The sequence below is a fragment of the Sarcophilus harrisii genome, chromosome 1 (assembly GCF_902635505.1).
Source record: "Sarcophilus harrisii chromosome 1, mSarHar1.11, whole genome shotgun sequence".
NCBI lineage: Eukaryota > Metazoa > Chordata > Mammalia > Dasyuromorphia > Dasyuridae > Sarcophilus > Sarcophilus harrisii.
The window spans coordinates 302,129,574-302,155,287 of NC_045426.1; the positions used below are offsets into that span (position 1 = coordinate 302,129,574).

The window sequence follows — 25,714 nt, forward strand, 5'->3', positions numbered from 1 at the left end:
AAGAATGGAAGCTAAGCAGCTTTGGAGATGGAGAAGTTATTGCATACTCTTTTTTCTAGGATGATTTAAGCTAATCGCAATGTAATCCAGCAAGTATTGTTAAACATTCACTCTTGTATGCTTGATGATAGGCATACAAAGACACATTTTTAAAAATATACACAAACTCAAGAGGTTTAGATTCTCCTGGAGGGAACACAACATGTAAACAGATAATTTTAGAGATAATAATTTTAGGAGTGTGAAAACACTGATCATGAAGCAGATCAAAATAAGTAATTATTAATCATTTTACTCCAGGAATGGAAAATAATTTGGGCAGAAGTATAGAGATGGAGAACCAGGTTCAAGATATAGCCAAGTTCAGTTTTGCTAATTCACAAAGAGGAACAAGGTACAAAAAGCAGAAAAAGGTAGGGTGGATTCCCTTTAACTCAGAATTCATATAACTGAGTCATAGCAACACTTTTTGTGAAAACAAAATTCTGGAAACAATGAAGGTGCCGATCGATTAAGAAATGTCTGAAAAAAATTGAGGTTTGTGAATAATAGGATATTTTTGTATCATAAAAACAAGTGAATATGAGTAGTTCAGATAAATAGGAAGAGGTGTATATAAATAAATGGATGCAGAGTGAAATAATGCAAAGCCATGGAAAAACACACATACACAATCTATAACAACATAAAAGTAAAAACATCAAAAGCAAACGAAATACTGTATAATGGCAATGATCAATCTTGGTCCCCAGAGAAAATATGAGAAAATGTTCTTCTTGTTAGAGAGCTAGAGAACTTTGGGAGCAGAATACAAAACAATGCAATATAATTATAATATCACAAGTGGCCATTATGTCTTTGCTTCTTCAGCTTCTGTTTTGTTACAAAGAAAGATTCATTATAAGGCAGGAAGAAAGATGGCAATGGAGAATATCCAAAAATGGCTTGTGATCTAAAAACAAAAAGTATCAATAAAGCATAGAATAAAAAAAAAGAAAAGAAACATAAAGTTAAAGCTAGATTGTGAAGATTTCACTGCTAAACCAAAGAATTTGTATTTATTCCTATAAGCATTAGAGAGTCAACATGATTCTTAAACAGGGAAATAGACTAGTCAACGGAGTTTTAATAGGACTATTTTCACAGTTGTATGAAAGGATGGATTGGAAAGTAGAGACTTAAAGGAGGTAATCCAATTAGGAAAGCATTATAATTATAGAAGTGACAGATTATGAAAACCTGATCTAAGTAGATATAGTACTTTAGGGGAGAATCAAGAATGATTCCAAGATTGTGATCCTGGGTAAGCAAAAAGATAACAAAACCTTAACAGAAATAAGAAAATTTAGAGGAGTAGGTTGTTTGGAAAAAATAATATTTCATCTTGACACATTGAATTTGAGAGGAAGAGAATAAGCATTTACTAAGCATTTAAAATGTGCTAGGTACATTGCTAAACACTTTTAAAATATTCTCTCATTTGATCTTCACAACATTCTTCTTAGGTGTTTTTTTATGATGCTTATTTAAAATACATATAACTGGAGATATCCAAAAAGTAGTTGGTAATGACAGCCTAAACAAATAGACACTGAAGTCATCTGCATAGAGATATAACTGAGGCCCATGAGGGCTTATGAGTTAGTCAAGAAAAAGGATATGTATAGAAAGAAACGAAAAAGTCTTATATGATAGGGCCTTCAATAATATCTATTGGGATGGGACATAGATTATGATATAGCTGGAAAAGAAATGGTCTGAGAGGTTGGAAGAGAACCAAGAGAGTAGAAAACAACTTCACCAAAACACTGAGAGAAGAAAGTATCCAGGAGATGGTCAGTTATAAAACATTACAGAACTATAAAGATTATCTAGATAACCCATACCTCATATCCCATTCACCAAAGCACCAAGAAACTGTGGTACAACTCTCAACTATATAGGAAGGGATATTAAAAAAAAAAATCAGTTTTCTTATGGCTCCATTTACAAACCTTCTCACTTTTCAATGGATTCAATAGTCATTTCTATGAAGACAGTTTCTACATCTATATACCTAGCCCCTATCTCTCTCTTAACTACAATGCTTCACAAACAACTTAGACATCCTTGTTCCAAATTCCTCTTTTTACTGTCCAGAATGCTATGATCCTCTCAGTCATATCAGTAACCTTGATGCCATCCTCAACTCCTCTCTCATAATGATTCCATCATCCAGTCCACTGCCAAATTTTGTCATTTCTACCTTCTCTTTTTTTACATTTCCTTTTCTCCTAAAACACCTATTACCCTTGCCAGAATCACCTTATGCCTGGATTATTGTAACTCACTTCTGATTGGTCTCCCTGCTTCAAGATTCTCTTCACTCCAGTCCATCTTTTATCCAACTGTTAAACTGATATCCTTAAACTTACTAAGTCTAGCAATGACACCTTCTCCTCTCTCCCCAACACCCCTTAGTGAGGAATGGGAATACCCATTTTCTCCTTACTGCCTCCAAGATCAAATAGAAAAATCCTTTTTTGGCATTTAAAACCTTTTGTCACCTGGTCCTTTCCATGGGGGAAAAATAGGAACCACAATTGTTTGGTGCAGCTTGGTGAACTAACAGTATAGAAATTCCCCCAAGGCCATAGTGGCCAAATATAAGAATGTTCTCAACTTCATACAAGGACAGGGTAAAGAGAAAGGTTTCAATCACTGCTAAAACAACTGCTTGTGATCCTTGGATAAATAACCCTAAGATTTTGTCTTAAAGGACTTCTTTTACAATTGTAGAAGGCATTTGGTCTCTTTCCCTTGTCTCCTGACCTTGAACAGGAAATGTTTTCTTACTCTGGTAATAAATCCTGCCAGCTGTGTTCTAAATACTCCTCTTTTTATCTCTTGGCTGATCCTTTCTTTCTCTGCCTCTTTCTCCTGGGAAAAGCTTTACTTAATCTATCCTCAGTTGCTTCAGAATGCTGATGATTGACTGTATACAAGACTGAAAGGTTATAAAAACTAAATCTATGCCCCCAAGAATTTCAATTTGCTATTAGCAAGAGAAGATTCCTTAGCAGTCAAATAAATCTTTTTAATTTCAGTCTGAACTCCTTATCTTTGAATACAGTCTCTGGTCCCTCACTGATAGGTATGCCTCTTCTAAGAAAAAGATCAAGAGAATTCCCCACTATCTTTCCATTCTTCTTACATTTTAACATACTCTAGAAACCAAAAGCACTAGCCTTTTTTGTTTCACATCACATTACCTCTTCCCACCGTTCTATGCTTGTTCATTGACTGTTCCCCAGGTCTACAAAACTTAAATTTTACTGTCTATGAACACAAACACTTATGCCTTCCAATTTACTTTGCATAAATATATATAATATATATATATATTAAATTAAATTAAAATTAAATATATATTAAAATATATATAATACACAGACACATGCACATACACACATGTGTATACACACATACATAATGTTTGTATATGTCCATATATGTGTGCATAGAGTATGGAGTGTTCAGGGAGGACTAACACATCTGGTGTGAAGGCTTGGCTAAACCAGGTTGAGAGTAACCAATGAGCCAGTGAAGTAGAAAGGTTTCTACCCATTCCCAGCAAAATGGGAATATGAGAACAATTTGTTCTAACAGTCATGAAGGCAGCTGAAGGCAGGTGCTATAGAGTGCTTAGAGTTTGGTCAGACACCGAAGATACAAATATTATCCACTGCATTACAGGGCCAGTTGTCCTGATCTTTGGTCTTGCCATTGGATTTCAATGATTCTGGAAAAGGGAGGTTGACAATGGACAACTCTGCCTCACTCCCTCACTTAAATCCAATTCATACCAAGTCAAAACATCACCTAAGATGTCACTGGTCTTCTTTAAAAAAGAAGAATGAACAACAATAATATATGTGTAAGTGTATTGTGTGTACATATACATATATATAACATATATGTATATGTGTACATATATGTAGTATAGTTGTTTTCCTCAATTACAACAAGGATTGTGTTTTTATCTTTATTAGTATCCCCAGTGCCTAGCACAATGCTTAGCCCATACAGAGTAAAATGTTTATTGATTGACTGAATCTCTAGAACAAATATACATTCCCTAGTCAACACTTCCATATATGTATTATATCCACAAATATAAACTTCTTGGCAATATGACTGTCTCTCTTTTGTATTTAATTCCCCCTTTCCTAGGAGATTGAAAACATTTTAGAAAAGATAATCCAACCATAGATCTGCTTCCTTGAAGATGTCTTTTTTTTTAATACCATTTTATTTTTCCAAATACATGCAAAAATAGTTTTCAACATTCACCTTTGAAAAATTTTGTGTTCCAAATTTTTCTCCCTTTCTCCCTTCCCCAAGACAGCAAGCAATCTGATATAGGTTTAACAAGTGCAAGTCTTCTAACATACTTCCATGTTTCATGCTGTGCATGAAATATCAAATCAAAAGGGGAAAAAAGCATGAGAAAGAAAAACAAGCAAGCCAGCAAACAACAAACAAGAACCAAAAGAAGTGGCACTTTCCATCACATCAAGGCACTTGCCTTGAATCACCTCATCCTTGAAAAGAACCAAGTTCATCACAGTGGATCATCATATAATGTTGTACTGCATACAATGTTCTGTTTCTGCTCACTTCACTTAACATCAGGTTAAGTCTTTCCAGGCTTTTCTGAAATTAGCTTGCTCATCATTTCTTATAGAACAATAATATTCCATTATATTAATCTATCATAACTTATACAGCCACTCTCCAACTAATGGGCATCCTCTCAGTTTCCAATTCCTTGTCACTACAAAAAGAGCTGCTACAAACATTTTTTGCACATGGGGGTCCTTTTTCCCTTATGATTTCTTTGAAATACAGACCCAGTAGAGAAACTGCTAGATCAAATTATGTGTACGGTTTTATTGCCCTTTGGCCTTAGTACCTAATTGCTTTCCAGAATAATTGGATTACTTCGCAACTCCATTAACAATGCATTAGTGTCCCAGTATTTTCACATGCCTTCCAACATTTATCATTCTCTTTTCCTGTCATCTTAGGCAGTTTGAGAGCTCTAAAATGGTATCTAACAGTTATCTTAATTTGCATTTTTCTAATCCATAGTGATTTCAAGCATTTTTTCATGACTAGAAATGGCTTTAATTTCTTCTGCTGAAAATTGTCTATTTATAGCCTTTGACCATCTTCAGGTTGTTGACATGAAGTGACTGTCTCTAGCTTTGTTAACCTAAAGAATATATATCTCTTTTCTCACCTGTGCCCTAAACTCTTTTAAAGAGGCAAACTTTTGAAATACTAGATGAAGTCTAGCTCCCATGCAAAACTCCAAGGTAGAACTAGAAAAGAAATTCTCTTTCCCCCACTCTGGAATGATCTGGTCTGGATCTCCTGAGATATAGCCAGTCATTGCTGCACACATTTCCCCCTGATGACCAAATTGCCTTTCTAATTCAGTGAAGGAAACTGTCCACTTGTTTAAACTTAATAAAGATTTCAAGCATATTTTTTACATTTAAAATGATGGGTAGCCAGAAGGGCAGTAGCAGAGAAAGTCTGAAGCCTAAGCCTGATAGGATTGTAATACTCTCTGAGGCCAGCAAACAAGGACACAGATGAGATTATCTGAGCCTTAGTGGGTCTCTTGTTCTTAGATAGGCATTTTATTCAAGGGAACTCTTGAGGTGGACAGCTTTTAAAATTCCACTTTTACTGTATTCAATCAGAAAGCCAAGCTATGATGTCAATCCCTTTAAGTGATATTTCCCCTGTAAAAAATCTGCTCCTACTGTAGATCCTTGCTAACTCTTTTATAGATGCTAATTTCCTTTTAGAGTGGTAGGTTAGCCCACCACTCAATGATGTAATTCTCTTCCTTTGCTAACACCTTTTTGGTGTTAGTCTGCTAAACTTCTTTAGGAATTTCACCCTATATAATTCAGAGTCTGATTCTTTTTGTACAGCAAAATAATGTTTTGGTCATGTATACTTATTGTGTATCTAAGTTATATTTTAATATATTTAACATCTACTGGTCATCCTGCTTTAGGGGAGGGGGTGGGGGGGTAAGAGGTGAAAAATTGGAACAAGAGGTTTGGCAATTGTTAATGCTGTAAAGTTACCCATGTATATATCCTGTAAATAAAAGGCCATTAAATAAAAAAAATAAATAAATTAAAAAAAAAAAAAAAAAAAGGAATTTCACCCTATGGTGGTTACTTCTAGAGTACATAGCTTTCCCCTTCTTAATTGATAAAACCTTTTTCCTTACTAAAAACCCTTATGTATTTAGCCCTCTATTAACAGCATTATACATCTCTGCCCCTTGATTGGGAAGATGTCTAAGCCTATAAATTCTTTTGAGATGACTCACAGCACCAGCCCCTAACCCTAATATCTTTTGGGAGTATCACCACATACCCCATAATTTCCATTGTTGAACCCCATCATTTTGGTGGCTTGGTACTAGAAGAGTCTGCACTCCATACTCTACAAAACCATTTGGTTAGTATATTTAAACTTCATTAACTTATCTGCCTTTTGCTTTCCATAACTGTATCATAAACCTGGTGAAGAGGAATACATTGATTAATGTTGGAATCTTTACAAAATGTTAAGACATTGGAGTTGATAGAGACAATAATTATCTAATTTACCATGGTTTAATATGATTGATTTGATCTTAGAAGGAGATATTTTGGGCCAGAGCTTGAAACAAGGTACTAAGTACAACTGATAGAAAAGATGCTTGTGTTCACACCTTTAAAGAGCTCATAAGTATCTAAGTACTCAATGGAGTTCACACGTTTGGGAGATTTCAGGGCTTAGTATGGCTTAGTATGAGATATCCAAATTCACACCTCCCTTAGGACCAGAGAGCACTCTGGGAGATAACCCAGAATCCCTCTCTCTCCAGAATGAGGAGTTAACCTTTGGAAGATCATATATATACAGGAAGCTCTTAGAGCTCGAGAGAGTTCTTGGGAACATTGACTGGGGTTGGAGAGGAGCACTCTGGGAGGAAGCCCACAAGCCCTATCTTCAAGGCAAGAGAGATTCATTGCATTTTCCAACTTGGTGCTGGCTGGAGGCTGAAGAAAGCAGAGGCAGAAGCCAAGGACAAAGCTGCAAGAGCTCTTGGAGCCAGGCAGAGAGATAGGCCTGAGCTAACCGGGCTATATTGAAGGACAATAAAAGTTCAGATCTTTTATCACCTGGCTGTTTTGGAAAAAGAAACACCAACAGATTAAAGACCAAATTATCCCACACAAAATCCCTCCCCCCATTTTCTCCTCCTTTAGTCTATCTTAGATAAGATGAGCCTGATCTTCACCAACCTACAGACTCCCTTTAATATCCTCTCTTGCTTTCTCCAGCATATTGCCACCATAATCATTTTCTCTCTTCCTCTGCACCTCAATGGCTATATGTCTCTCTGCCTCTGGTTATATGTGTCTGTCTGTCTGTCTCTCTTAAATCTTTGATCTCTCTATCTACTGGTTCCTTTCCAAATAAACATACCCAAGGTCTCCCCCCTCCAAAAATCATTAGACCCTACTTCAAAGCTCCAGTTAAATATTAAATTCTTTTCACAACCAACAGGACGAATACAGAGAATTGGTGAGACTTACATGAACTGATGCTGAGCGAAATGAGCAGAACCAGGAAATCATTATATACCTCAACAGCGATACTGTATGAGGATGTATTCTGATGGAAGTGGATTTCTTCAAACAAAGACAAGATCCAACTGAGTTTCAATTGATCAAGGATGGACAGAAGCAGCTACACCCAAAGAAAGAACACTAGGAAATGAATGTAAACTGCTTGCATTTTTGTTCTTCCCAGGTTATTTATACCTTCTAAATCCAATTCTCCTTGAACAACAAGAAAACTGTTCGGTTCTGCACACATATATTATATCCAAGATCCACTGCAATCTATTTAACATGTATAGGACTGCTTGCCATCTTTGGGGAGAGGGCGGAGGGAGGGAGGGGAAAAATCAGAACAGAAGTGAGTGCAAGGGATGATGTTGTAAAAAACTATCCTGGCATGGGTTCTGTCAATAAAAAGTTATTAAAAAAAAAAAAAACAAATATATAAAAAAAAAAAAATCCACTCACTTGAAAGAAATAAAAATTACTCTTGACAAAAAAAAAAAAGTTCTTTTCACAAACTCCAAAGAAAGTATCCATTGCCTTTACTTCCTTACTTTACTTTTTAACTCTTTGCAAATATATACATATATACACACACACACATATCCATTTACGTATTTTAGGGTCACTGTAGGCTCTTGAAGTTGGGAAGCCCTTGGTTTAAATCTTGTATGTGACTCACCTCAAAAAGTTACCTATATGGGCAGCTGGGGGGCACAGTAGACAGAGAACCAGTCCTGAAGTCAAGAGGACCTGAGTTTAAATCTGACCTCAGACACTTAACACTTCCTAGCTGTGTGATCCTGGGCAAGTCTTTAACCCCAATTACCTCAGCAAAAAAAAAAAAAAAAAAAAAAAAAAAAAAACACGCCTATGATAGTAAATATCAGATAACTTATTTCAAACTTCCAATGCAGGCTGGGTGAAGAAAAAAAAAAAGTATTGCAGATTTGGAACTTAAATTTTCTAAAACGCTTGAACTCAAATACGACCAAAGATGTCCCTCTTGTGGCAAAAAAACACGAGTTAGCACACGCTTGTTTTGCTTTTTATTTTTCAGTCACACAAACGAATGCAGCATGGATGGGAGGAGGGGAAGGTGGAGGGTGAGAGACTTAGGACTACATCCTGATAAACTACATGTTTATTTAAAATGGAAATAGAAGAAGAAAGAAAATTGATACTGACGCATCACCCAAGCGGATAAACAAGAGAGAATCACTAATTCTAGCGCCGTTGCATCTAACAAGTTTCACAAAATTGATTTGTCAATTCCTGATGACCGGAGCACGGGTAATTTGCTCCAATTTTTAAAAAATAAATTGACAATCTTGGTAGCTCTCTCTCCTCACACGGAGTGCGCCGGATTTCCAAACTGAGTAAAAGCCAGGAGGGCCTTGGGAGGAACCGGAAAGGGCCTGGGCCGTTCTTAGCCGCCATGAGGCTCAGAGGGGAAGGAGGCCCGAGCAACGGCGGCGATGGCGGCTCCGCCCGTTTCCCCGGGATCTCAGAGCCCGCGCGCAGGCGCTCCTCCGCCTTTTCCGCAGCCGTCGCGTCGGCTTTAGCTCGGTTTCGGCTACCTCCGCCTCCGACATTTCGGCCCGGGGATGCTGCACTCGCCCTTGGACCCGGAAGAGCTACCCGGAAGTTCCGGTACCGGCTCCTCGGGGGCGGCCATGGCGCCGCTTCTGGAGTACGAGCGGCAGCTGGTGCTGGAGCTGCTGGAAACCGATGGGCTGGTGGTGTGTGCCCGCGGGCTCGGGGCCGACAGGCTCCTCTATCATTTTGTCCGGCTGCACTGCCACCCGGGCTGCCTGGTGCTGGTGCTCAACACCCAGCCGGCTGAGGAGGTGCGGCCGGGGCCCCTGGTCCGCGAGCCCGAGGGCCGCTAGTCCGCGAGCCCGAGGGCCGCTAGTCCGCGAGCCCGAGGGCCGCTAGTCCGCGAGCCCGAGGGCCGCTAGTCCGCGAGCCCGAGGGCCGCTAGTCCGCGAGCCCGAGGGCCGAGGGCAGCCCGCGAGAGGGGGAAGGAGGCTTGGAAAAGGAGGAGGCTGGGGAAGGCGGCCTGCGGCAAGAGAGGCCGGGGGAGGAGAGACCCCTGGGAACGTGGAGAGGCGTGAGGATGTGTGGGGGCGGATAGCGGGAGTAGGTGGGGCGTGAGGGAGGTAACGAAGCTTTTGTGCGTGTGAGGGGGGTGTAACGGGGCGTGGGGAAATAAGGGCAGTAGGGAGACTTGCAGGTTTGAGGAAGATTAGGGGACTCGGGGATCTGAGAGACGAATGGAGATGCAAGAACTATATGCACACGATACGAAAATATGTATAATTGGTGCTCCCAGAGGGAAAGCACTGAATAAAAAGGGGATTGGGGAGACACTAGGAAAGGGGGCTTGTCGAAGAGAAGCCAGGAAGACTACCGGGAGGAGGAGAGCTCTAAGCATGAGGGACAACCTGTGCAAAGGCGGGAAAATGGACTGGCCCTTGATATCAATGACAGGGAGGCCAGTTTTGCTGAACTGTGGAATATGTGAAGGGAAATCAGGTAGAAGAAAGCCCGGGGTGGGGTCAAGTTGTAAAGGTATTTAAATGCTAAATTTAAATTTGGCAGGTTTTCCTATTTGATGTTGGAGGTAAGAAGGAGCTACCAGAGTTTATTGAGTAGTAGGGACATAGTCAGACCTGCGCTAAGAGAAAGTCACTTTGCTAGGTCAGTGGGAGATGGACTGAAAGGAGGGGATCACTGAAGCAGGGAACTGAGAAGTGGAAGCATGAAGTGATAAAGGCCTGCACCTAGGTGTACCTAGAAGTAGAGAGAAAATGAAATGAGAGATGTTTTATAGAAACCACGGAATTTGGCAACACTCAATGGACTCAAATGGAGCCTAGGATGATATCAAAGGGTGTGAGCCTGGGACGCTGGACTAATGGTGCTATGTTGCACCATGGTAGTGAAGTTTGGGAGAAGGGAAGTAAGATGGCCAGTAGAAAATTGGTAATGTGGAATTGCAACTCTAGAGACAGACTAGGACTGATAGGATCTGGAGATCAGTGCATAATGCAAATGTGGAGTTACAACTCTAGAGACAAACTAGGACTTATAGGATCTGGAGATCAGTGCATAATGCAAATGTGGAATTGCAACTCTAGAGACAGACTAGGACTTATAGGATCTGGAGATCAGTGCATAATGCAAATGTGGAGTTGCAACTCTAGAGACAGACTAGGACTGATAGGATCTGGAGATCAGTGCATAATGCAAATGTGGAATTGCAACTCTAGAGACAGACTAGGACTGAGGATCTGGAGATCAGTGCATAATGCAAATGTGGAATTGCAACTCTAGAGACAGACTAGGACTGATAGGATCTGGAGATCAGTGCATAATACATAAATAAAAATAAATATATAATACATAAGCATAAAAGACTATCTAGTGTTAAAAGGTTTTCAAAGAGGCAGAAAAGGGTGAGTACTGAGAAAGGGCCATTAGGTTTGACAATTAAGAAATCACTGGTAACTTTAAAGAAAGTTTAAATTGAATGATAAGGTTGGAAGCTAGAGTACAACAGGCTTAGAAGAGAAAAAAGCACATAGTGTAAATGACTTCCTTAAATTTAGACAATAAAAGGAAAGATAGAGGATAATTAGGTTAGATGACACTTTTTTTTAAGCATGTAGGAGAAAGGGACATATTTGTACACAGCATAAAAGCAGCTAGTATATGGGAAGAGATGGAGGATTAGTGAGAGAATGGGAATGATAGAGGGGGAAAAAGTGCTGGAGAAGCCCCAATGGAATAAAATCAATGATTCTTGTAGAGGAGTTTGTCTTATCAAGGAAACATTCTGATCATGAAGGACTTTAAATGCCAAACCAGGAATCTGTATTTAATTTTAGAGGCCATTTATACAGTCAAATTTAATCATTTATCCCTACAAAAGTAACCTTATAATTTTACTATCTGTAACCATTTACAAAATGTTCAAATTAAAGGCTTATGAAATCTGACTTGCTTTAGGAATATTTTATCAATCAGCTGAAGTTAGAGGATGTTGAACACCTTCCTCGGCGGGTGACAAATGAAATTGCAAGTGGAAGTAGATATGAGGTTTATACCCAAGGAGGTGTCCTTTTTGTAACAAGTCGAATTCTTGTGGTAGATTTCTTGACTGACAGAATTCCTTCAGATTTGATTACTGGTAAGAATGCATTTTAAGTGGTTCCCCCCCCCCCCCCCCCCCCCGCCCCTATATCTTTTATATATATCAAAAAGACTTATTTGGCTATTTATGTTTACTTTTGTTTGCTAACCAGATTTTTGGCATTTAAAAATTCTCAAATTCACTTGTCAAATGAGATTTCTGCCTACGGTCTTAAGAAAAAATGTTTTTTCCTGCTTAATAAGTTTGAAATTAAGATAATTAGATGGTTTAAATTGGTTTTGAGAATAATGAATGTCTTAAAAGACTAAAACATATATTTAAAAGTTTATTTTTCACTAAATCATCCAAATCTTTAGTAGATTAAGAAGTGGGAGGTGAAAGGAAGCTATGTTTTATACATTATAACCCCTTGAACATAGTAGTCTGTTTTCTAAAAGCCTTTGTGGGTGCTAAATTTGAACAAACATTTTATTTCTCTCTATAAAAATTTTTTTTTGTTAAAATCTGTCATCATTTACTGCTGTTTCAAAAGGCTTTTTTTCTTTCTGATTTTGGGTTCAAAAATGAAAGGATGATTTTGTTTATATTGCCACTAGATGTCAGTATTCTAAGTCACTTTCATTGACAGAATCTAATTTGAACTAATTAGAAAAAACCAACCTGAAATAATGAAATCCCACCAAAACTCTCATAACTAATTTTTTTTAATGATACCTTACAATCCTTAAGAAACCTGTTTAATGAATAACTAAGAATAATTTGTTGTTAACATAACAACTTTGCATATATATTGGAGATGCCAGGAAGACCTGGCTACAAGTCTTGTCTCTGATATACTAGTATCTGGGTAACTAGGTAGGCAAGTCACTTGATCTCAAAGTGCCTCTAGGCAATTCCATAGGGTTATGAATTACTAAGCAATCAGCCTGAATTGACCAGGGAGTTCCTGTCAATTCCAAAAAGGGAATTCCCTATAACTCGAATTTATCCAATGACAAAGAGTTTATATGTCCCTATCCAAATTTGTGAAATCTGAATTAATTCAGTTTTGTTAAACTTGCAAAAATAAGAAAATCAGGGACATTCTAAAAATATTAGTGTATTACATATAAAAATATTGTTCTTCACAAGAAATGGTAGTATTTATTATAATTTCTATATAATCTAGATTTAGAAATGGTTTAAGGGTAGTTAAGAGAGTATTGGTCTGGGATTCCTAAAGCCTAAATTTTAGTCTTGGCACGTCATTTGATTTGAACAAGTCTTAGGTCAAATCAAAAAGGTCTTAGTTCAAATTTAAGCAAGTCATTTATCCCCTCTGAGCTTCAATTTCCTCAGTTATAAAATGGAGATAATACCTTCTCTGTCTAGTTCATGGAGTTGTTGGGAAAATCAAGTGAGATAAAATGTTTGAAACAGTAAAGCATTATATAAATATAAGGTGGTAATTTTAAATTGTCAAAGATATGGAGTGGTTTACTATTTCTTTATTCTGTTCATTTTATGGATGAGAAAACTGAGGCAAACAAGGTTAAGTGATTTGCTACCATTCTCCATCTACTGTACAATGTAGCTGTCACAAAATACACATTATCAAAAAAATTCAAATGTTAAAACAATGTAATTAACTACAGAATGTCTAAATAATTTATTTGTAATAAAGATGGCATCAGTAAAGACTATATTATATTTACTCCTAACATGACATATAATAAAAGAATTGTGGACCATTTATTTTTCTTATTTCCTAATTATGAAATACATTTAAAGGGGGAATAGAAATGAGCATTCTAACCTCAATTGTTTATGTTGCTCTATAAAAATCTTTATTTTTTTTTTCTTAGGCATTTTGGTCTATAAAGCTCACAGAATCATTGACTCTTGTCAGGAAGCCTTCATATTGCGTCTCTTTCGTCAAAAAAATAAAAATGGTTTCATTAAAGCTTTCTCAGATAATGCAATTGCCTTTGATACTGGCTTTTGTCATGTGGAAAGAGTTATGAGAAATCTTTTTGTAAGAAAATTGTACCTGTGGCCAAGGTAAATTGCCATGTTATATGGCATATTTTTGTGATTACTATTGTCTGTTATAATCAGTTGTATAATAATTATTTTACATGGTATTACTGTTAATTAAATGTACTAGAACATAGAGATTTGAATCTGTGATCTGTACAGTTATAATACTTTGATAATACAGAGAGGATTTAGATGTCAGATCCCTTCTATTTTCCATTAAAATTATATTACAGGTCACTTGAGAGCCTCTTTTAATTTTCTTTAAAGTTTTGCATGGGACTTTCAGATATTTGGGGGCTGAGATAGAGGAAGGCTTTAAGCAAAGAAATTAAAAGACTTCTCTCCAGGTGAAAAGATAGTTCAACAAGGCTTAGCAGGCAAGAAACATTTTCAGATTTTTACATATTATGTATTTGAGGGGCAAGGAAAGATTTCAATTTCAAGCACTTTCACAACTAATACTAATGGGTATTTTAATTGTTTAGTGTGCTATTTATAGAAAATTCCTATAACTTTTCTCTTTCTTTTGTAATATCACATTTTACCTGCATTCATAAATGTTTTATACATTAGTGAGTCAACTAGTATTTATTAAGTGCCTCCCTTGTGCCAGGCACTGTGCTGAGTCTTGAAATAGATTTCTTTTTTTCTTTAACTCTTAGTTTTTAAAAAAGAGCATTGCTGAGTATTAAAACTGGAATTCACGATCTAACTGTTATATCTATTAAAATGCTAGTTTATACTTTTAAAAATATTACTCTCCTTAGGTTTCATGTAGCAGTTAACTCGTTTTTAGAGCAACACAAGCCTGAAGTAGTTGAAATACATGTTGCCATGACTCCTGCCATGCTTGCTATCCAGACAGCTATTCTGGACATTTTGAATGCATGTCTGAAGGAATTAAAGTGCTACAATCCATCTCTTGAAGTAGAAGATTTATCTTTAGAAAATGCTATTGGAAAACCTTTTGACAAGGTATTTTATTTTTACTAACTAACAGAATTTTTTATATTGTCATTTTAAGGAATGCAAGATATTTTAATGCTTGAATTGTTCTTTTCAGGAATGTGTTGTTATCATTCCAAAATTAATTTAGAAGCTATTTAAAATGTAACTCTTTTGATTTATTTGTAAACAAAAACAAAAAAATAAAGTAATAACATACTAAAATCTATGTATAAGAATGCTAGTGTAGCAGTTTGGATTTTGGCAAGAATACTAATGGTTTATATGTCCCAGTTTAATTGAATCAAGAAATGATAGTGTTTTGTTATTTTACAATGTGGTATTTACTTTTTTTAAAAAATGGCATAGTTTAAATATCTGAAAGAAAGGCAGAGGAGAATATTACATTAGGGCAACTTTATAATATATTATGTCCATCCTTCTTGCCTTAAGAATAAACAGAATTAATGAATTTTAGTGGGAAAAAAAGTAAGAGGCTCTCTTTTAAAATGACATTATGACTTGGTGAAAATGTAATATTTAGCTGCAGGAATATTTCTTTCCTAGTGATTGTGAAGATAAGTGGATATGTTAAATATCTTTCAGGTGTCATTTATAGTTCATTTTAGTCATAGGTTAATTTTAACTAAAACATAAGTTTTAGAATATTAAGCTATATAGTGATTTATTATTTCCTGGTTAATATATTTTTCTTTTATGTTGATAGGGAAAATTATTTAATTCTTTCATTTGAAAAATCTACTTAGCATGGAAATAAATGTTTTGGTTATGCAACTTCAACTCAGTTTTCCTCTTAAGAGTATTTCATAGAAAGTCACTTAACTGGAATGTTTATATTAAGTATATTCTGTTTCCTTGTGCTTATTTATTATTTCATGCATGCTAATAAAAAGTATGTATTCTTTTCATTCAATTTGTGCATAATATGGAAAAACACAATTGATATGTCTCTCTGTTGTGGGTTGAGTTGCTTTTTATCATCCCTCAGACTTGGAAAAGCTGAAGTGCTGTTTTAGGGAGCCTTTTTGTAACCAAGTCTATATATGGCCATAACTTGTCTATTGGAGTTCTTCAAAAGAGGCGTATAACTAAAATGTTATTCCTGTCCAGTGTTCATTTGTTTAAAAGCTAAAATAATGCCATGTAATGACAGCAGTGGTAATTTTTTTTTTTTTTTTGGTAAAAGTTATGTTAAAACATTTTTTAGCAACATTAAAAGAATTTGTTTTTATAGTATAGGTTCTTTTTATTAATATAGACTAAACTAAACCTTTGCATCCTTTAAAATAAGTATTTAGGAATAGGACATAGATAATCATTTTTATAAAGTGACTTTCTATAAAATACTTAAAGAGAATCCCAGGAGGATAGCAGAGTAAGGATTACTTAAGAATGCATATACCCCCCTCTATAACAAATAACTTTGTTTTCTTTTTAATTCATAAAAGGCTAAGGCATTAGAAATTAATAACACTGAAACCTAATAATAGATGTGGTAGACAAGAATAGGTATTTATCTGAGAAGGGAAAGTGAAGAGTTGAATAAACATAAAAGATGTAATAAAAGTAAACCAAAGAAACTTTGGAAGGGAGAGGAGAAAAGGGGAATTGGGAGAAGAAAGCAAGGATCTATTAATTACTTATTATGTGCCAAACACTATAAGCACAAGGATTACAAAGAAAGCCAAAAAACAGTCCGTTCTCAGTAAGTTCACATTTTAGTGGGAGGAACAACAACAAAAAAAGATATGTGATAATCTCTAAGATTATCTTCTCTCTAAAGGTGTGCGTATGTGTATACGTGTGTATCTATCTATGTATGTATGTGTGTATATATGTAAGTAGGTATGTAAATCTCTAAAATTATCTCTTCCCTAAGGAAGGGGGGGATAGGAAAAGATTTCTTGAAGAAGGTGAGATTTTTAGCTGAGAAACAGGAAAACACTGGATTCAAATTAGTATAAGTGAAACAAAAACAAAACAAAAGACTAAATGCTAGCATAAAAGAGGAGGTAAATTTGTAATTTTTGTGCGTTTATATAAGTTGGTAGTTTTTGGACTTGTGATTTCAAGGGTTTAGTGAACTATTGGTATGGAATTTTCTTTTCCAATGAAAATCTGCACTATAGCTAATCTTAAAAGAGTTGTCAGGGGGCACCAAGAAGATAAATAATTTATTCAGAGTCAAACAGTCGGAGTGGATCAGGCAGAATTTGAATCCGTCTTCCTGACTCTGAGGCTAACTGTCTACTAAGCCATGCTGTGTGTGTGTGTGTGTGTGTACATAGTATAACATTTAACAATGTGAATGGATTAAATTTCCCAAGAAATATAAAAAAGAATAGAAGAGATAAGGGGAAAAAAACTTTCATAGAAGTATTTAAATCATATAGTGAAAAAACAAGGGGATAGAACAAAATCTACTTCATTTTAATTGACTTTTTAAAATGTAGAATTTGTCATAACCTCAAATTAGGAAATAATAATAAAATTTTAATCGAGACTACATTATGTTTAAATGCCACATAGTTTAAAAATAATTTCATAAAATGTATGTGAAATAAATAACATATCAGATTCATGAAAGAAAAATTAAGAGAATTGCAAGAAGATTCTGTATTATAATACAATATTACTTGGAGAATCTTTAATGTCCCTCCTTCAGAGCTGGATAAATCCAATAAACAGAATATTAAATAAGAAAGAAAACGCAGATCTGATCAAATCAATATTATCCTTGGATTTAATATTTATTATTAATTGTTATTAATATTATTTAATAGAACTATATTATAGTTGAATAAAGTAGATTTGATTAACCTTTAGTAACTTTTGAATGGAAATATTAAAGAAAACACATGCCTTAGCATGTATCTTCGCATAAATTGATTATCTCCTAGAGCATAAATTAATCCTGTTTTCAAAGGCAACTACAGTAAAACGCATTCTTTACAAACAAAAGTACAATAAATGAGTAAATTTTTAAAAAGGAAGTATAAATAGCACATACAGACTGAAGGGGAGTGTAAGTAATGACATCCTGAATGATTAGGTTAAATAACCAATTATAGAAACAATAAATAATAATAATAAAATAATAGTAATGAAACAGTATACCAAAACTTTTAAGACAAAACTGTGACAGGCCTCTGAGGAAAATTCACATCTTTGAAAGTCCATATTAATATAATAGAAAAAGAAAAGATCAGTGAATTGAGCATGCAACTTTTGAAGACTAGAGAATGAATAACCTTAAAAACAAATATAAAAAAGGAATCTTGAAAAATTGAGGGGAAATGAATAAAACAAAAAACAATTAGGTTTGGTTTTGGTTTTTGCTTTTTGCTTTTTAATTATTTACTTTTAGTATTCTTTTAAAAATTTGTCTTACAAATACTCTTGCAATATTAGGATTCTTTTTCTTGACAACTTCTTGAAATATGATTTCTAAGCTCTTTCTTTGATAATGACTTTCAGGTAAACCAATAATTCTTAAATTATCTCTTCTCTATTTTCTAGGTCAGTTGTTTTTCTGATGAGATATTTTATATTTCCTTTTTTTTTTTTTTTTAAACTTTGCTTTACTGCTTCTTGATGTGTCATGGAGTCAGCTTCCATTTACCCAACTCTAATTTTTAAGCAGTTATTTTCTTTAGTGAGATTTTGTGCTTCTTTTCCCATTTCACCAATTCTGCTCTTTAAAGAATTTTTTTGTGAATTTTTGTATCTCTTTTTCCACATGGCCAATTCACTTTTTTAAGGGGCTGTGCTTCTTTTACCATTAGGTGAATTCTAGTTGTTTAACGTATTATTTTCTTCAGTGTTCTTTTTGTACCTCTCATATTAAGCTGTTAACTGTCTTTTCAGAATTTTCTTGTGTTACTCTCCTTTATTTTTCCAGTTTTTCCTCTTCTGCTTTTATCTGTTTCTTTAATGCTTCCAGGAGCTTGGACTTGGGTACAATTAACATTTTCTTTGAGGCTTTGTTTGTAATAGATCAGTGGAATAAATTACAAAAGTAAAGAAAAAAGCAATTGGAAACAACAGTTTCAACATTTAATAAACCTACGAACAAAAATTACAAAAATAAATTTGGGGGTCCAGTCTTTTATTTGACAAAAACTATTGGGAAAACTGGAAAGTGGTTTGTCATTAGTTAGGTTTAGGCTAATATTTTATATCATATATAGTATAATGAAAATTAACATGTCTTTAATATAAAAGGCCATAGTTTTAAAAATTAGAAAAAAATGAGACCTAGTATCTTTCAGTCAGTCAGCACACATTTCTTAAGTTCTTGGAATAGAAATGCAAGCAAAAAGATAGTCCCTATTCTCCAGGAGTTTGCATTTTAAAGAGGGAAGATAACACAAAAAGAAACCTAAGTGGACGGGGATGAGAACCTGGAGAGATTCTTGGCTTTGGCTTACACCTTTCCTAAATAGAGTTTCTAGGAAGAGCTGTCTAATCAGAGAAAAAGGTCACGACAACTTGATAGTACTTCCAAAGTTCTAGTGAGTTTCTAGGATGAGGAAGTTTCTGGGACATGGTAGAGAAGTCCAAAGCCTTTTTGAGCAAAAAGCTTTAAAATGCATATTTGCAAAATACAAATAATTCTATAAAACAAAATCCAGTTTTTCTAATATAGAAATATAAATTAAGAGAATTATAAGATTTAACTTCATTCCATTCAAATTAACAAAATGAAAAAAGATGGAAACATTCAGGATAGAAGAAACTGGGGAAATGGGCACACTGCACTGTTGATTGCACTGTGAAATTGTACAATAATTCTGGCTTTCACTTTAGAATTTTGGAAGATATATACTTCAAGGAGATTAAAAAAGAAACAATGGTCTACCCTATGCCAAAAATTTAAAGCGTCACATTTGTGCTGACAAAAGAACTGGAAACAAATTGGTTGTACTTCATCTGGGGAATGGCTGAAAAAAACCTGTGGTAATTAAATACTATTATGTATTAAAAATGAGAAATAATGAGAAATTCAGAGAAGGTACAGAATGACTATAACAATGTAAATAAAAAGATCACTGGAAATGAATTTCGTTGTAGTTGAAAAACAAATGATGGTCCTAAAGGAAAAATAAATAAACGTTTTCTGTCCTCAAGGCAGAGAGGTAGGATATTGCCAGGACAAATTATTGTATATATGTTGTCAAACACAATGTACTATATGTTTTGTGAAAGTGTTTTTCTTTGTTAAAAGAGAGCATTCAGTCTGGTGGTAGAATAGGAGATATCTAAAAAGCCTTAGCCTTTTCCTGTACATGCACCCTTTATCCCATCTTCTGTCTTTTTCAGCAAATTGCCTTGACAATCTTTTCCACTCTAATTTTCTTTCCCTCTTTCTTATTATATATCGCTCCTTTCCCTACTGCTTATAAATACTTCCATGTCTCCCCCATCCTTAAAAACTCTCACTTGGCCCAACCATCCCTAAATTCCTTGAGAAAGCCATTCTGGACCCTCTCATTTAATTAAATGCCTGTACAAAAAATGTCAAATCTAATTAATAACTTTTCTCAATCCCCAATCTTTTTGGTCTTCTCTTTATTAGTTCAGTTGGTGATCAGCTTTTGTGGTTTTGGCTATCATATTATCAATTATCTATGCATATGACATATATATAGGGAGAGCTGTATATCCAGTCATAGTCTCTTTCTTGAATTCTAGTCCTACATCACTCATTGCTTTTTGCACATCTCTCACTAGTTATCTATTGATACTTTGAATTCAGGGTCCAAGGTAAAACTCATTACCTTTCTCCCTAAAGCTCTCTCCTCCGTTTTCCTACTGTCTTCCTATCTCCATTCCTAGAATGATTTTCTTCCTCACCTCCACCTTTTTGTTTCCTTGTAAGCTTGTAAGACTCAGTTCAAATTTCATCTGTAAGGGGCCATTCCCAGGCCTTTGTTAAAGCCTTCTCTGATTGTTGTGTTCCATCTATTCCAAAATATCTTATGTACACCTAGTTATTTAATATTTTTCTCCCTTCTCACCAAATAAAATTTAAGTTCCTTGAAACAAGGCTATTTTTGCCCTTTTTAAAAAATCTTCAGCACTTAACACTGTCCCTGGAACATAGTAAATGCTTGTTGATTGACCAACAAAAGACTTCAATAAAATATTTTTGAAAGAAAAAAATGATCTTGAAAAGAGATTTGTTAGACTAAAGTTTTTTGGTTTTTTTTCTGCTTAAGTTTTATTACTGTCTCTTTTTTTGGTGTCTTAAGTCAATTTTTTCTCAGTATAACTTCTTAAACCTTCCCATTTAGCAAAGAAAAAAATTAAGTAAAACCAACACAGTAGCTAGTTCTGACATTATATGTATCAATCTACATCCCTGGTCCCTCATTTCCTCACTCAAAGAGAAGAAGTATGTTTCATCATCTTTTCTCTGGAACCAAGATTGATCATAGCATTTCATCTTAGTTTACGTATCTCTTAGCAGTTAAAAAATTTACATTGAATCATTATATCCTTCTGGTTCTGCTTTCTTTACTGTATCATTTCATGCTTATCTTACTACGTTTCTTCTTTTTTTAACAGCAAAAAATTATATTACCTTCATATGTCAGTTCAGATATTCCACAGACAATCCCTACCTTCAAAGAATTTACATAATCCAATGGGAGTGAGAACACATTTGAAAGAAAAATGAAAAACTGGGTTGGAGAAGGAGGGGAGGAAAAGAAAAAATTCTTGCTTAAGGCATGATGAAGAGTTTCAAAGAAGACCCAAAGCCAATACTGGTGGGAAATAAGGGAAGATGATACCCTCTCTAGATAAAGATACTAGAGAGCTCAAGGCCCTGCTAAAGAGAGATGAGGCCCAGCAGGATTCAAGCTTGCAGCATTTCCCAGGGATCAGTTTCTTGTAGAAGAAGAATTTGATAGAGATTCCAAAGAAATCCAAAAGTAATGTAGCTAGTAGAAAATGGAGAAAAAGAATGCTGAGTTTCCTGTTTAGATCCACACCTATAAAATCAGGAAGTTATATTCTCTCTCCTCTAGGATTACTTCCAGCTCTGATCTTATCTTCCCAAAGGAAATCATTTTGAAAGAAAGTAGCTCTTTAGAGTTTATAGAAATTTACTTTTTCAAATTGCCTGTTTTTAAGTTAACCCTTTCCAGCACAAATTACCTGTCTGACATTTTAAAATCTTATTTTATATAAAAATTATATAAAATGATACATATTTTACATAAATTTAATATACAAATAAAAATTTAACTAAAAGTACACTAAATACCACAATCACCATTATGCTTAAATGAATCTACCTTTTGACCTTAGTAGTCTTCTGTTTTTCATTGATTAGTCAGGTTCCAGATCTTCAGTAGGATGGGCAAGTCAGGAAGGTCCATGCTATGGTTATCGCTGTATAAGCCATCACAATTGTATGTCTTGACTAATTTTTCTGTTTATTATATTCTAATCTAAATAATGATTTTTAGATTATTTAATGCATATAGAATCACTGATTTTGACTATGAGGTAAATCACCAGGGTCAGTTATGCTATGTATTACTTTTGAAACTAAAAAAAGATGTTTTCATAAAAGCATATGAACTAAAATGTATTTGTGCTCCCTGAGCAATAGTGTTTTCTAAAATCTATGTTGAATATGCTTTAGTAACGATGCAGATTTTCATTTTTATTTTTAGACAATTCGTCACTATTTAGATCCTTTGTGGCACCAGCTTGGAGCAAAGACTAAGTCTTTGGTACAAGATTTGAAAATACTACGAACTTTGTTACAGTATCTCTCTCAGTATGATTGTGTCACATTTCTTAATCTTCTGGAGTCTTTAAGGGCAACTGAGAAAGCTTTTGGCCAGAATTCAGGTGGGAAATGAAAATTATGAATATTATTTTTTAAGTTCATATGAGAATGGAACACAAAGGTTGAGCTTTGCCTACTCCAGGAGTAGAGAGGGAAGTGGGGGAATGCTATACTGAACCCACATTCTGTCCTAAGACTTCAAATTAAATTCACAGCATAAGGATGTAGGTTTTGTTGATGGCTAATGTTTCCTCCTACTTAACTTCTGTTCTGTGCAATACTAAATATTCACATCAGAATCTAACATTTTATTCCCAGAAAAGACTGAGTATAGTACAAGCAGTCCCCAACTTACAAAATGGTTTTGTTCCAAAAATTCTTTTTTTATGTAAGTAGTCTTTTTGTTTTTTAGCACAGTGAATTTTTGAATAGGAATAATATTTGTAAATGGTAGTTGAGTTCTCATACAAGTGCCTAACAGTCTATTATTTAATTGATAAGGTAGCTAGTTAATTATATTGTAGAAGCTAATAATACTTCTGTGGCAATATTTATATATTGCTTTGTAGTTTACATATATATATATATATGTATGTGTGTAAAATATATATTTAAAATGTGTCTATTTGTACATAATACATGTCGTTATACCACACACACACTAATCCCATTTTTTCCTGAGCATCATTTAATAGCATTATTTTTTTGATGGGAAAACATTACAAATTTAAACCTAGAATACCAGGAGTAAAGCTCTCCTTTCTCTGGCTTCTGCTATGGCACCTCCACTAACTACTAGGCAAGAACTAAAAGAAGGAAGAGGCAGAGGCTGTAGTATCACATTCAGTGAAGTAGTTCATGAGCTTATTTTAGTGGTACTTTGGTACAGAGGAAGAGAGGCTCTTGCACTCAGATTCTGAGTATAGCAAGAAGCAGAACCAGCAAAATTTCTAGCAGCCTGGAGCAGAAAGAGCTAATCGAGTGTTGTAGACTGATGGAAGTGGTGATTTTAGTATCAAAGAGAGTGAAATGGCGTGTGTGTGTGTGTGTTCTAAATCAGAGAACTAATTTATATATCATAAAACTAAAGATTATGATAGGCAAATCAACAAAGATTTTGGAATTATCTTCTAAGTTTAAGTCTTTCTTCTTCTTTTAGGATGGCTGTTTCTTGACTCTAGTACTTCAATGTTTGTAAATGCTCGAGCAAGAGTTTATCACATTCCAGATATCAGAATGAACAAAAAGTGCAAAATGACTGAAAAAACAGACCAAGAAGGCCAAGGTATCTGTTGAAATAAGAATTGAACTTTATTTACATTTGTTGTTTGCTGAAAACAACTTAAATCAATAATATGTAATTTTTCCTCAAAAATCTTAAGATGCATTTCATCCATGTTGACAATAGTGCTTTTAAATTTGTAAAACACTACATATATGTGTGTGAAATTTCATTTGATCATCACAACAACTCTATGAGATAGATGCTATTATAATCCTCACTTTCTAGACTACCATGAAAAAGGTCAAGGGACTTTCCCAGGGTCACACAACTAGAAAGTGTCTGAGGCAAGATTCTAACTCAAATCCTGACTCCCAAGCCAGCACCTTATCCATTGACTACCTCATTGCCTGTTTTATTACTTCAGGTTTTTCAAAGTACTTCCCTCACAAAGACCTGTGAACTAGGGAACATCATGCTTCTGTGCTTAATCTGAACAACTTATTTTTTATCCAGGGTCTCATTGTTTTTAACACTTGTCATGGCTGCCATATGTGAAGCTTATATATCAGGGTATTTAAAATTATTCTTAGCTTCTTAAGAGTCTTAGGGGAAGTGAAGAGATATTTTATTTCCACAACTTATTTTCAGATATGGTAGATTAGTCACCAGTTTGCCAGGGTATGAATTCACAGAGCCATAGTGTTCCTTTAGTACTTATAAAAAGAAGGGGGAAAGAAAAGTATTACATAATAATACATTGACAGTTTTAGTAATTTTGTTAGTTAATTTTGCTCAACTGTTTTTCTTTGTTGCAAGGAAGAGTTCAGCAGAAGGGGACATATCAGGAAATGATTATAAAAAGCAAAATTATCAACAAAAGTCTAAAAATACAAGGAAAGATTACAAGATCACAAATTTAAAACTTAAAAGGAAAGCCATTCAGTCCAACTTTCTCATTTTATCAGTAAGGAAACTGAGGCTGAGAGGGGTTGAATGATTTGCTCAGGATCACGCAACTAGTAGTCTTTTAAGGCAGAATTTGATCCCACATGTTTCTGACTCCAAGCCTAGCACTATGCTACCTAGTTACCTCACTTTGTCACCTAGATGTTATTAGTTGCATTCAGTAATCATTCTATGCAAAGCATAATACTAGCCACATTTATTATATAAAACATAGGCCCTCTCTTGATGGAACTTAGAATCTACTATGAAAATAGAATACATATACAAAAAATTATAAAAATAATGCTGTGTGTGCATGTGCTTGGGTGCGCACAGAGCAAACTCAACACTCTTTGAGGTCCAAAGCATCTATTCCTTTATCCTGTCTTATTCTTCAATATTATAAAAATGATATAATTAAGGATTTTGTATTTTCTAGATATCTAGAACTATGTATCTTGAAAGTAAATGTGATGCCTTATACCATAACAACTTCTAACTCCTGATTATTAAGTACAAATTATGTACAATGTGCTAATTAAATCTTTATCATTTTGATTTATAAAGCCTCTATAAGTATTTATCCAAAATATATTTTATTAGACATTTCAAAGTGCATTTCCCTGTAATAATTTAAACACAAGTCCAAAACAAGATCCAGTATCTCCTCCTTACCCCCGCTTTCCAAACTTCTCCCTTTCTGAATTTTCCCATTACCCCCAAGGATACTATCATCTTCTCAGTCAACCAGACTCAAAGCCTAGATGTCATCCTTGATAACTCATTCTCTCTCACACCCAGTATCTAATTTATTGCCAACATTTGTCAATTGTACCTTTGTCTTGAGTACATCGTCCTCTCTCTTTGATACTGCTATCATCCTGATGCAAACTCTTATCCCCTTA

The 25,714-nt window shown here is 34.8% G+C and overlaps 1 protein-coding gene across 1 annotated transcript in view; it reads left to right on the forward strand.

Moving 5' to 3' along the window:
- Positions 1–8,859: 8,859 nt before the first annotated feature.
- Positions 8,860–25,714, forward strand: part of ERCC4 (ERCC excision repair 4, endonuclease catalytic subunit) — a 33,913-nt gene continuing 17,058 nt past the window's right edge. The window contains exons 1-6 of the mRNA XM_003761690.4: positions 8,860–9,538; positions 11,703–11,883; positions 13,692–13,887; positions 14,634–14,841; positions 22,521–22,701; positions 23,799–23,924. Of these exons, the coding sequence (XP_003761738.2) occupies positions 9,296–9,538; positions 11,703–11,883; positions 13,692–13,887; positions 14,634–14,841; positions 22,521–22,701; positions 23,799–23,924 (1,135 nt within the window). The 5' untranslated portion in view covers positions 8,860–9,295. The remainder of the gene's footprint in view (positions 9,539–11,702; positions 11,884–13,691; positions 13,888–14,633; positions 14,842–22,520; positions 22,702–23,798; positions 23,925–25,714) is intronic.